The sequence below is a fragment of the Cherax quadricarinatus genome, chromosome 35 (assembly GCF_038502225.1).
Source record: "Cherax quadricarinatus isolate ZL_2023a chromosome 35, ASM3850222v1, whole genome shotgun sequence".
NCBI classification, from domain to species: domain Eukaryota; kingdom Metazoa; phylum Arthropoda; class Malacostraca; order Decapoda; family Parastacidae; genus Cherax; species Cherax quadricarinatus.
Genome location: NC_091326.1, coordinates 21,031,771 through 21,044,900, shown reverse-complemented (window position 1 = coordinate 21,044,900; position 13,130 = coordinate 21,031,771). Strand labels below are relative to the sequence as shown.

Genomic DNA, 13,130 nt, shown 5'->3' with positions numbered 1-13,130 from the left:
TCACTCTCCGCCTATATATATAATGTCTTTCTACCTCTGTATGTTAGAAGTGATCAAGGTCCCAGGACCGAAACGTTTTCTAATAAATATGTTATAGTGTTTGCTTACGTGTCTTTCTAAACCAACTACAAACCTATTATACTGATGGGTGAACATAGACAACAAGTGTCTTAGGAAACACGTCCTAATGTTTTCCAGCCGTACCGGGTTAGTTTTTTTTTTTTAAATTTAATATTTTTAAAGCACTTTTTTCATTTTAAATGAAAATATATATGAATATATGCATGAGAAAGTTTTCGAAAACCTCTATTTTTTTTAGGGCAGTTCTACATAATAAATAAAATAATTTTACACATAAAATAAACATCTATTATTGTAGATAATAAGACAGGAGACTGGAATGCAGGAAATACTGTTACTGATAATAATATTACATCACCTTCACACCATCACTCATGTAAATATGTTCTTTTTACTCTTCTTTTTCTTTATTTTTATTTTCATCTTCCTCTTCTCTTTCGTCCCCCTCAAGGAAGGTTCCTTGATGTTGGTGAGGGGCTCTTGATTTAGGGAATTGGATCTGTGCTCCAGTTCCCCGAATTAAGCCTGAATGCCTTCCACATCCCCCCCCCAGGCGCTGTATAATCCTCCGGGTTTAGCGCTTCCCCCTTGATTATAATAATAATAATAATAATTCTCTTTCGTCATCATCTTTATTTTATTCTTTTCATGTTTTTATTCTTTATCAGCTTTATTTTCTTCTTTTCTTCATTATTATTAATATTATTATATATTAGGGGAGCGTTACTCCGTAAGGTCATAGAGTAGAGCGTCATGGGGGGAAATATGAGAAAATCAGGTTTGATCCAAGAAAGGTATGGGAGGAAAGGTCAAATTCCTTGGAAAAAGAGCCGCTCAGAGATATTTCGAGCACCGCAGAACACCTAATACATGACATTATGAGTCAGTAGCTGTGTGAGCACTAACATAGTGTGTGCTACACCTGCCTCACACATCCACACTCAGTATCCACAACTTATATTTCTCACAGAGATAGAAGAGGAAAAAAATCAGCATCGTGTTCTCGGCATGGCTGAGAGTGTAATTACCATAATTATGGCTGGGTGTGTGGTAATATATTTTAGGATAGTTGTAGCAGCAGCAGCTGTTGTTGTTGTTGTTGATGAGCAGCAGCAGCAGCAGTGATGGTGGTGGGAGGGAAATATTCCATCTCTTTGTTTTCCTGAGCTGTGTGAACTTGTGCAGTGATTCCCACCTAAGGTATTGCAATGGTATGACTTGGTGTTACTGTTGTGAGGTGGTGATGGTGGGTGAGTGTACATGGTGGCCGCCACACCGTGCCAGGCACCAAACGTGTTTTAATAGCCACTGACTGGCTCCTCTCGCTCCATATATTGTGATAATATTGTGGTGCTGGTAATGTGGGTTGTGTACAGAGGCAGACCTGCTGATGGACCACGTCCAGGCAACACCATCTACATGTATATGGTCGTGCCCATCTACATCATGTATATGGTCGTGCCCATCTACATCATGTATATGGTCGTGCTCATCTACATCATGTATATGGTCGTGCCCATCTACATCATGTATATGGTCGTGCCCATCTACATCATGTATATGGTCGTGCCCATCTACTTCAAGTATATGGTCGTGCCCATCTACATCATGTATATGGTCGTGCCCATCTACATCATGTATATGGTCGTGCCCATCTACTTCAAGTATATGGTCATGCCCATCTACATCAAGTATATGGTCGTGCCCATCTACATCAAGTATATGGTCGTGCCCATCTACATCAAGTATATGGTCGTGCCCATCTACATCATATATATAAAGGACTCCCATGAAAATGTCACTCAGTCTGACTTTTTGTGTTATCCCAGGTTCTCTACACACATGCTGCTGTCTATGATAATCTTTGTAACAATTTGTGTATACCTGAATAAACTTACTAGCCTTGTTTGGTCCACCATTCACGGCCTAAAATAAAAGAATCACTTGTAGGCCTACTGGCCTAGACTAGGTTGTAGACAATTATATTTAATAAATTGTTAAACTTATTTTTACTTTAAATATTTTCACTTAATGGTTAATGATGCTACTAGGGCATTACCTTACCTAGCATAAGCTTTTGTTCAATGCCCTAAAATAAAAATAAATATACTAAACATAAGACATGTGTAATTTGGGTCATAACTTATCTTACCTGGAGTATAACCGGTCAGTGCCCCCATACCCCAGTCCATCACCAGGCCTAAGTAAGTTAGTTAGTTTATTCAGGTATACACAAATACAGTTACATAGATTATCATACATAGCAGCATATGTGTAGAGAACCTAGGATAACCTAAAAAAGTCAGACAGTGACTTACTTCCATTGGGGTCCTTTCACAGTAGATTGGCCTGATTAACCAGGCTGTTTCTGCTGGCTGCACACAAGCCGACATATGAGCCACAGCGCGACTAGTCAGGTACTGACTTTAGGTGCCTGTCCAGCTCCCTCTTGATGGTCTATTGGTAATCCCTCCTTATGTATGCTGGGAGGCAGTTGAACAATATTGGGCACCTTGACACTTGTGTTGTCTCTTAACATACTCATGCTGAAAAGAATTTCAGCATTTGCATCTTGATCACCTTAATAATTCTTTCTTTAAAGCTGAAGCTACTCGAGCAGTTACCCAGACATAAACATAATGAATCGTATAGCCAGATGCATCACGTTCATTTACTTTCAATTTGCTGGCTGCTTCCAGGCTACTGTGTTAATAACCTTAAATGTTTTAACTGTGGGTGCTCATGATACAGTTGATTGCATCCTCAGCTCACTCACTGATGGACAAGGGATTGGCCCTTAATTATAGTTCGGAGTGTAAAATATTAAGTTGATATTGTAGTTGAGGTAGTATTTTGTTGTGCAAATGGTGAAAATTTAGCCAAACCAAATGAAAACCACCTAGCTGAACCTAAAATAACCTAACATAACTTAACCTAACCTCCATCACTGGTCTCGCTTATCTTTGTTTACATTCAGCTGGCATGTGACATGACTCAGTACTAAGCTTTGATAAACTTAGGTGTGCTGCAAAATTAAAGTTAATGAACCATTTTTGCTTATATCCCAAAATAATAATTTGCACATGAAATACTTAGGCTTAGTTGTATGTATTGTAAAATATAAACTAATACCTGAGTGCCACCAACTAGTAGTTTGTAATGTTACACTGTATTTTTAATAAGAGAAATATGAAAAGAAAAATTAATTAAAAATAAAACTTATGTTTGATTTCACAAGTAGTCAAGCTCTTATGTTGGTGCCCCATTGTGTGCATGTTTTACTGAAACAGTGTTATTATATAAATGTTTTAGAAAACTGATAAGCATCAGGTATCAAAGTTGATGAATCTAGCATATCTCTAAGGCTGAAGGACTGAACATATCTCTAGGCTGAGGGCCTGATTACTTCAAACTCCCTCTTCACTTCTTTCATTGTTTCTCTGTATTTGGTTGATAAGTTACTGATTGGATAAAATCTTCATCAGTAAAGTCACCAAAGTGTTGTGGAACTGTCATACTTGGATCTGAGGTAGTGTTAGCCATGATGCATATAGTGGCCAATATTTTTCTCTCTTCAGGTGAGAAGAGGTGGTAGGCAACCCAGGCAGTTGAGCTAGGGCTAAAATGTTGGCATGTTGCATATTTGAACACCCAGGAATAATGTTCATTTACAAGTCTCGCAGTTTGGTCTTTGTGTATATGTCACATACTATATAGCTAAAGAGTTAACAAACTGTTCTTTATATGAGAGCAAGAGACTTGGTAGATGGTGCAAAATTCCTCCGATGGACAGCAGGGACTCGATGAATACAATAAAAGAGACCTTGATGAGGTTACTATGGATAACAGCTTCTTGGCTGAGTTTGATGACACAATAATTTATAGTTTAAGGTGTAGTTATAAATGGGCTTTACAGTAATTAGATTTATTTTATGGAAATTGCCCCAAAAAGGTGTACAGCAACTTAAATGCATTTATGAGTGGGAGAATATATGTGGCAAAATTTGCACAATATCAAATTGGCAGCTAGGATTCAATTCAGCTTGGCAGTAATGTTAGCAAAAAATAACAATTACAATTGTTCACTGAGCAATATGTAAGATTTTGACACTCAAGAGGTGTTTACCATTGTAGAATATTTGTTTAATTTGTTAGGTAATTAATGTTTTTATTGAGTATGGTTAAGTGGGGTTAGGTTTGGTTGCATTGGGTTTTAAATTGAATTTAGTTAAGTCTTGTGTTTGGTTGAGCTGGGTTTCAGTGGGTTAGGCTACCCAGTGTAACAACCTAACCATACTTAACTAACCTAATTGACTTCAACCTAACTGACCCCTAATCTAACCTGAGATAAAGGAAAAACAAAACACTTTCTGGATAATCTTCTCAAATAAAACTGTTGCAAACCCTACTCAATACAGTACTGTACACTTCAAAATATAAACCAAGGAGCTGTTCTCCATATTTACTCCTCAGTAATCGTAAGGGGACCTTAACTTTTTGACTCCCACCTCCAGTTGTCTTCAAGAGGGAATTTGATAAGTTCCTTAAGTCACTTTTTAATCAGTCAGACTGTGTGGCCGTCACTATCAGCATGGTCAGTCAGGCTGGCAATCGGGAGGCTTGGTTTGGGACTAGGCCATGAAGGCAGTGAATCTTGAAATTAATGCAGTTATTGATTCCTGTGTTTTTCCTAATGAGCTTGAATCACCAGTTTCAATTACCCTTTTAAATTATTTTTGCTTTCTATGGATTCCCAAAAACTGCACAATCCAGGGCAACATGGGTTCAGGGCAGGTCGCTCCTGCCTCTCACAGCTACTGGATCACTATGATATGGGCTTGGATGCACTGGAAGAAAATCAGAATGCAGATGTAATATACACAGACTTTGCAAAAGTGTTTGTCAAGTGCGATCATGGCGTAGTAGCGCACAAAATATGTGCTAAAGGAATAACTGGTAAAGTGGGGAGATGGATCTTCAACTTCCTAACCAATCGAACACAAATGTGGTCAAGAGTTAAATTGGGGGCTGCCATAGTGATGAGCTCTGTTCCACAAGGCACGGTACTCGCTCCCATCCTGTTCCTCATCCTCATATCAGACATAGACAGAGATGTAACCCACAGCACCGTATCATCCTATGCAGATGATAATCAGATCTGCATGAGGCTGTCATCTATTGAGGACACGGTTAAGCTCCAAGAAGATATAAATAAAGTTTTCCAGTGGGCAATGGAAAACAATAGTATGATGTTCAATGAGGACAAATTCCAACTATGTACTCTGTTATGGAAAACTGGAGGGGATAATAACTAGAACAGAGTATACTACAAACTCTGGCCATACAATAGAGCGGAAAAATAATGTAAGGAACCTGGGAGTAGTAATGTCTGATGAATGATGAACCTTTTCAAATCACTTGTTCTCTCTAGGCTGGAATACTGCTGTAGATTAACATATCCATTCAAAGCAGGTGAAATTGCAGATCTAGGGAGTGTACAGAGAACCTTTACTGCACGTATAAGTTCTGTCAAGCACCTTAACTACTGGGAACGCTTGGAAGCACTTGACTTGTACTCGTTGGAACGCAGGAGAGAGATACATCATAATCTACACTTGGAAAATCCTGGAAGGAATGGTCCCGAATCTGCCCACATAAATCACTCCCTACGAAAGTAAAAGACTGGGCAGGCGATGCAAAATACCCCCAATTAAAAGTAGGGGCGCCATTGGTACACTAAGAGAAAACACCATAAGTGTCCAGGGCCTAAGACTGTTCAACAGCCTCCCACCAAGCATAAGGGAAATTACCAATAAACCCCTGGCTGCCTTCAAGAGAGAGCTGGACAGATACCTAAAGTCAGTGCTGGATCATCTAGGCTGTGGTTCGTACGTTGGACTGCGTGCGGCCAGCAGTAGCAGCCTGGTTGATCAGGCCCTGATCCACCGGGAGGCCTGGTCGTGGACCGGGCCGCGGAGGCGTTGATCCCCGGAATAACCTCCAGGTAGACTCCAGGTAAATGTCCCGTATATTGTCCAGTATTTGATAGTAATCCCTCATCAAATTCTTGTCCTGTATCTTATTAATTGATGGGTATAACAAGTATTGTGATGTGTTCCTTTCAAGGTCGGTGCCTTGGTGATGATAAAGTGCTCTTGATCCAAGGATTCAGAGTTTACCTTCCCCTTTCTTGGATTGAGTCTGATTGCCTTTCATTTCCTCAGGCTGTGTGTGACTGCCCTGTAGATTGAGGACTTCCAAGAAATATATTAATAATAAATATGTTGCTATCTCACTAGCCTTATCCAAGCTTTCTCATTTATGTTCATTCGTTTTTGTTACATTTAATAAGTTACAGTATTCTTTATAATATCTATTAGCTCTAATCTTTTTAAGATGTTGGTATATAAAATCTGTTTGTAATGTACTGTACATATATAAAATTATTGTGTGTTTTTGTTGTAGTCTTTCCCTGACTTTTATTTGGGATATTGTACTACAGCCTCTCCTCACTTAGTGACGTACTAGTTTACTGATGACTCAGACTTACAATGGGCTCTCTGACCAGTATGCCTACCTAAATAATGTATATTAAAGCTGATTTCCTCTACTCTGTTTATTGCAATATACAGTAGGACCCTGCTTTATGCCATTTCACCAGTAATACGGCGATTTCAAATGACCAAAACTCGCTATACAGCAACCTGTCTTTCTAATACGGCACGCCCCACCCGGTTTGTTTACATTCTCCATGAGCACATCTCTCTATATCTGGAAACTTTCCAAAATTTCAAGCATTTTAAAGTTATTGCATATTTTATATTAACACTCCTCCTTCAGAGTGTAGACACTGTACTTCCCATCTCCAGGACTCGAGTCCGGCCTGCCGGTTTCCCTGAATCCCTTCATAAATGTTACTTTGCTCACACTCCAACAGCATGTCAAGTATTAAAAACCATTTGTCTCCATTCACTCGAATCAAATACGCTCATGCACAAAACCTCTTTTACACAAAACCTCCTTTACCCCCTCCCTCCAACCCTTCATAGGCCTACCCCTACCCCGCCTTCCCTCCACTACAGATTTATACACTCGAAGTCATTCTGTTTTGTTCCATTCTCTCTATATGTCCGAACCACTTCAACAACCCCTCCTCAGCCCTCTGGATAATAGTTTTGGTAATCCCACACCTTCTCCTAATTTCCGAACTACGAATTCTCTGCATTATATTCACACCACACATTGCCCTCAGACATGACATCTCCACTGCCTCCAGCCTTCTCCTTGTTGCAACATCATCACCCATGCTTCATGCCCATACAAGAGTGTTGGTACAACTATACTCTCATATATTCCCTCTTTGCTTCCATGGACAAAGTTCTTGGTCTCCACAGACTCCTAAGTGCACCACTCACCCTTTTCCCCTCATCAATTCTGTGATTCACCTCATCCTTCATAGACCCATCTGCTGACACGTCTACTCCTAAATATCTGAATACATTCACCTCCTCCATACTCTCTCCCTCCAATCTGATATCCAGTCTTTCGTCACCTAATCTTTTTGTTATCCTCTTTTAATTTTCTTCTTTTACATACCCTACCAAATTCATCCACCAACCTCTGCAACTTCTCTTCAGAATCTCCCAAAAGCACCGTGTCATCAGCAAAGAGCAACTGTGACAACTCCCATTTGTGTTTGATTCTTTATCTTTTAATTCCACACCTTTTGCCAAGACCCTAGCATTCACTTCTCTTACAACCCCATCTATAAATATATTGAACAACCACAGTGACATCACACATCCTTGTCTAAGGCCTACTTTTACTGGGAAATAATCTCCCTCTCTCCTACATACTCTAACCTGAGCATCACTATCCTCGTAAAAACTCTTCACTGCTTTCAGTAACCTACCTGATGAAATTAAGACACATGTGCAACATCTGGGTATCTTTATTGTAGACGTTTTGCCATCCAGTGGCTTTATCAATACAAATTCCAGGACATAACTTGAAGATAGTAGAACTATGTAACCTACCTCTTATACCATACACCTGCAACATCTGCCACATTGCCCCCTTATCCACCCTGTCAAATGCCTTTTCTAAATCCATAAATGCCACAAAAACCTCTTTACCCGTATCCGAATACTGTTCACCTATATGTTTCACTGTAAACACTTGGTCTACACACCCCCTACCTTTCCTAAAGCGTCCTTGTTCATTTGCTATCCTTCTCTCTGTCTTACTCTTAATTCTTTCAATAATAACTTTCAATAATAACTGCTTAAAATATCATATATTAAGTTGAGGATGGGGAGCCAGGGCTACCTATGCCTATCTTCCTACAAATAAGTACTACTCACCTCTAGCCCTACATTAATAAGACTACAAATATTTTAAGGTAAGCAAGGAATGTACTGTGTATGCATTTTACTTTTATTGTGTTTTTTTTAATATCTAGCTCTATTACTAACTTAATATAAGTTAGTGTAAACTTGTTGTCTGGGATTTATATGCATTTATAAGTAGAAAAAATGGCGTTCTACTTTCCAGCGACATTCTGGAACCTAACCTGCTGTATAAGTATGGCCCTATTGTACAGTACACTACTGTATAAACATTTAAAAATATACTAAAAATGTTATAAGTGGTGCAAGGGTGACATTAAAGCAATACTAAAGATGGTTGACACAAACCCACTACCATTGTAGTATGTGCCTCATTTAGTGATGAATTTGTTTATTGACACAGTATTAGGAATGGAACTCCATTGTTAAGTATCGACATGGTATTAGGAATGGGACTCCATCATTAAGTGAGGAGAGGCTGTACATATATACAGTGGACCCCCGCTTGACGATCACCTCCCAATGCGACCAATTATGTAAGTGTATTTATGTAAGTGCGTTTGTACGTGTATGTTTGGGGGTCTGAAATGGACTAATCTACTTCACAATATTCCTTATGGGAACAAATTCGGTCAGTACTGGCACCTGAGCATACTTCTGGAATGAAAAAATATCGTTAACCCGGGGTCCACTGTGCAGTGGAACCCCGGTTTTCATCTTTAATCCATTCCAGAAGGTCGGCTGAAAACCGATTTGTACGAAAACTGAAGTAATATTTCCTGTAAGAAATACAATGTAAATCCAATTAATCCATTCCAGACACCCAAAATTATTAACAATAACTATAGTTTTGGCAGCTCTTCAGTGGTTAGCTCTTCCCTGTGGTTCGTCCACCAACTTTTCCACATCCTGACCACTCACATCCAACCCATGGACTTCCCCAAAGCCACAAAAGATTCCACAACAGGCATAGGGTTGTCAAGTTTACACAAACTTATATTAAGTTAGCAATAGAACTAGGCATTAAAACACACAATAAAAAGTAAAATACATACACAGTACATGCATTACTTACCTTAAAATATTTGTAGTCTTAATGTAAGGTGAGAGGTGAGTAGTGCTTATTTGTAGGAAGTCAGGTGTAGGTAGCTGGTAGATGTAGGTATGTAGTCTGCCTGGGCTACATACCTACACCTACCTACATAGCTACATGATATTTAATGCAGCCCAGAGCCATATTATTACCATCAACATACCATGTTCAGTGAGTTTAATAATTTCTAGCTACTACCTTTAGATGCCATCATAAACAAAGGGAGAAGTAATGAATGATTCATGCCGAGAATTGTAAACAAAAGCGTCATGTATTATGGGGGGTGACTGGGCTAACTCAGATTCATACACGTTTCCTCTGGCGCTGGACCAGAGAAAACGTAATGTTTTCTCTCCACCTGACTACCATCCCCCCATAGCATATAAACATTGCATGTTTATATGCTATGTAATGTGTTTCTTATATAATTTTGAAGAAAATATCATAGATGGATTGATGAAAATGTCTATATTAACATAAAATAAGACATTTAATGTGCCCAAGAATGATTATTATTAGTATTACATAATGTTTTCCTTCAGCCTGGCAACCACCCCTCCATAGCATATAAACATAGCATGTCTATATGATAAGAAAGAGATGATTGTGGATGTTATGAATGAGAAGAAGCTGGATGTCCTGTCTTTAAGTGAAACAAAGCTGAAGGGGGTGGGAGAGTTTCAGTGGAGAGGAATAAATGGGATTAGGTCAGGGGTTTCAAATAGAGTTAGAGCTAAAGAAGGAGTAGCAATAATGTTGAAGGATAAGCTATGGCAGGAAAAGAGGGACTATAAATGTATTAATTCAAGGATTATGTGGAGTAAAATAAAGATTGGATGTGAAAAGTGGGTTATAATTAGTGTGTATGCACCTGGAGAAGAGAGAAGTGTAGAGGAGAGAGAGAGAGATTTTGGGAAATGTTGAGTGAATGCGTGGGGAGTTTTGAATCAAGTGTGAGAGTAATGGTGGTTGGGGATTTCAATGCTAAAGTGGGTAAAAATGTTATAGAGGGAGTAGTAGGTAAATTTGGGGTGCCAGGGGTAAATGTAAATGGGGAGCCTTTAATTGAGCAATGTGTAGAAAGAGATTTGGTAATAAGTAATACATATTTTATGAAAAAGAGGATAAATAAATATACAAGGTATGATGTAGCACGAAATGAAAGTACGTAGTTTATTAGATTATGTATTGGTGGATAAAAGGTTGATGGGTAGGCTCCAGGATGTACGTGTTTATAGAGGGGCAACTGATATATCGGATCATTATTTAGTTGTAGCTACAGTTAGAGTAAGAGGTAGATGGGAAAAGAGGAAGGTGGCAACAACAAGTAAGAGGAAGGTGAAAGTGTATAAACTAAGGGAGGAGGAAGTTCGGGTGAGATATAAGCGACTATTGTCAGAAAGGTGGGCTAGTGCAAAGATGAGTAGTGGGGGGGTTGAAGAGGGTTGGAATAGTTTTAAAAATGCAGTATTAGAATGTGGGGCAGAAGTTTGTGGTTATAGGAGGGTGGGGGCAGGAGGAAAGAGGAGTGATTGGTGGAATGATGAAGTAAAGGGTGTGATAAAAGAGAAAAAGGTAGCTTATGAGAGGTTTTTACAAAGCAGAAGTGTTATAAGAAGAGCAGAGTATATGGAGAGTAAAAGAAAGGTGAAGAGAGTGGTGAGAGAGTGCAAACGGAAAGCAGATGATAGAGTGGGAGAGGCACTGTCAAGAAATTTTAATGAAAATAAGAAAAAATTTTGGAGTGAGTTAAACAAGTTAAGAAAGCCTAGGGAAAGTATGGATTTGTCATTTAAAAACAGAGTAGGGGAGTTAGTAGATGGGAGATGGAGGTATTAGGTAGATGGCGAGAATATTTTGAGGAACTTTTAAATGTTAAGGAAGAAAGAGAGGCAGTAATTTCATGCACTGGTCAGGGAGGTATACCATCTTTTAGGAGTGAAGAAGAGCAGAATGTAAGTGTGGGGGAGGTACGTGAGGCATTACGTAGAATGAAAGGGGGTAAAGCAGCTGGAACTGATGGGATCATGACAGAAATGTTAAATGCAGGGGGGGACATAGTGTTGGAGTGGTTGATACTTTTGTTTAATAAATGTATGAAAGAGGGGAAGGTACCTAGGGATTGGCAGAGAGCATGTATAGTCCCTTTATATAAAGGGAAAGCAGACAAAAGAGATTGTAAAAATTATAGAGGAATAAGTTTACTGAGTATACCAGGAAAAGTATACGGTAGAGTTATAATTGAAAGAATTAGAGGTAAGACAGAATGTAGAATTGCGGATGAGCAAGGAGGCTTCAGAGTGGGTAGGGGATGTGTAGATCAAGTGTTTACATTGAAGCATATATGTGAACAGTATTTAGATAAAGGTAGGGAAGTTTTTATTGCATTTATGGATTTAGAAAAGGCATATGATAGAGTGGATAGAGGAGCAATGTGGCAGATGTTGCAAGTTTATGGAATAGGTGGTAAGTTACTAAATGCTGTAAAGAGCTTTTATGAGGATAGTGAGGCTCAGGTTAGGGTGTGTAGAAGAGAGGGAGAATACTTCCCGGTAAAAGTAGGTCTTAGACAGGGATGTGTAATGTCACCATGGTTGTTTAATATATTTATAGATGGGGTTGTAAAAGAAGTAAATGCTAGGGTGTTCGGGAGAGGGGTGGGATTAAATTATGGGGAATCAAATTCAAAATGGGATTTGACACAGTTACTTTTTGCTGATGATACTGTGCTTATGGGAGATTCTAAAGAAAAATTGCAAAGGTTAGTGGATGAGTTTGAGAATGTGTGTAAAGGTAGAAAGTTGAAAGTGAACATAGAAAAGAGTAAGGTGATGAGGGTATCAAATGATTTAGATAAAGAAAAATTGGATATCAAATTGGGGAGGAGGAGTATGGAAGAAGTGAATGTTTTCAGATACAGGAGTTGACGTGTCGGCGGATGGATTTATGAAGGATGAGGTTAATCATAGAATTGATGAGGGAAAAAAGGTGAGTGGTGCATTGAGGTATATGTGGAGTCAAAAAACGTTATCTATGGAGGCAAAGAAGGGAATGTATGAAAGTATAGTAGTACCAACACTCTTATATGGATGTGAAGCTTGGGTGGTAAATGCAGCAGCGAGGAGACGGTTGGAGGCAGTGGAGATGTCCTGTCTAAGGGCAATGTGTGGTGTAAATATTATGCAGAAAATTCGGAGTGTGGCAATTAGGAGAAGGTGTGGAGTTAATAAAAGCATTAGTCAGAGGGCAGAAGAGGGGTTGTTGAGGTGGTTTGGTCATTTAGAGAGAATGGATCAAAGTAGAATGACATGGAAAGCATATAAATCTATAGGGGAAGGAAAGAGGGGTAGGGGTCGTCCTCGAAAGGGTTGGAAAGAGGGGGTAAAGGAGGTTTTGTGGGCGAGGGGCTTGGACTTCCAGCAAGCGTGCATGAGCGTGTTAGATAGGAGTGAATGGAGACGAATGATACTTGGGACCTGACGATCTGTTGGAGTGTGAGCAGGGTAATATTTAGTGAAGGGATTCAGGGAAACCGGTTATTTTCTTATAGTCGGACTTGAGTCCTAGAAATGGGAAGTACAATGCCTGCACTTTAAAGGAGGGGTTTG

General features: G+C 39.3%; 1 protein-coding gene across 3 annotated transcripts in view; it reads left to right on the top strand.

The window, feature by feature from the left end:
- The first annotated feature begins 945 nt into the window (after positions 1 to 945).
- The window catches only part of Tpt (tRNA 2'-phosphotransferase), a 48,344-nt gene continuing 36,159 nt past the window's right edge, over positions 946 to 13,130 (top strand). Inside the window, exon 1 of one of the 3 annotated variants that reach the window (XM_053785501.1) lies at positions 946 to 1,101. In XM_053785501.1, coding sequence (XP_053641476.1) covers positions 1,090 to 1,101 — 12 coding nt within the window. In that variant the 5' untranslated portion in view covers positions 946 to 1,089. Of the gene's footprint in view, positions 1,102 to 1,140; positions 1,293 to 13,130 lie in introns of those variants that run through there. The other 2 variants (XM_053785499.2, XM_053785500.1) reach the window with 2 other exon arrangements.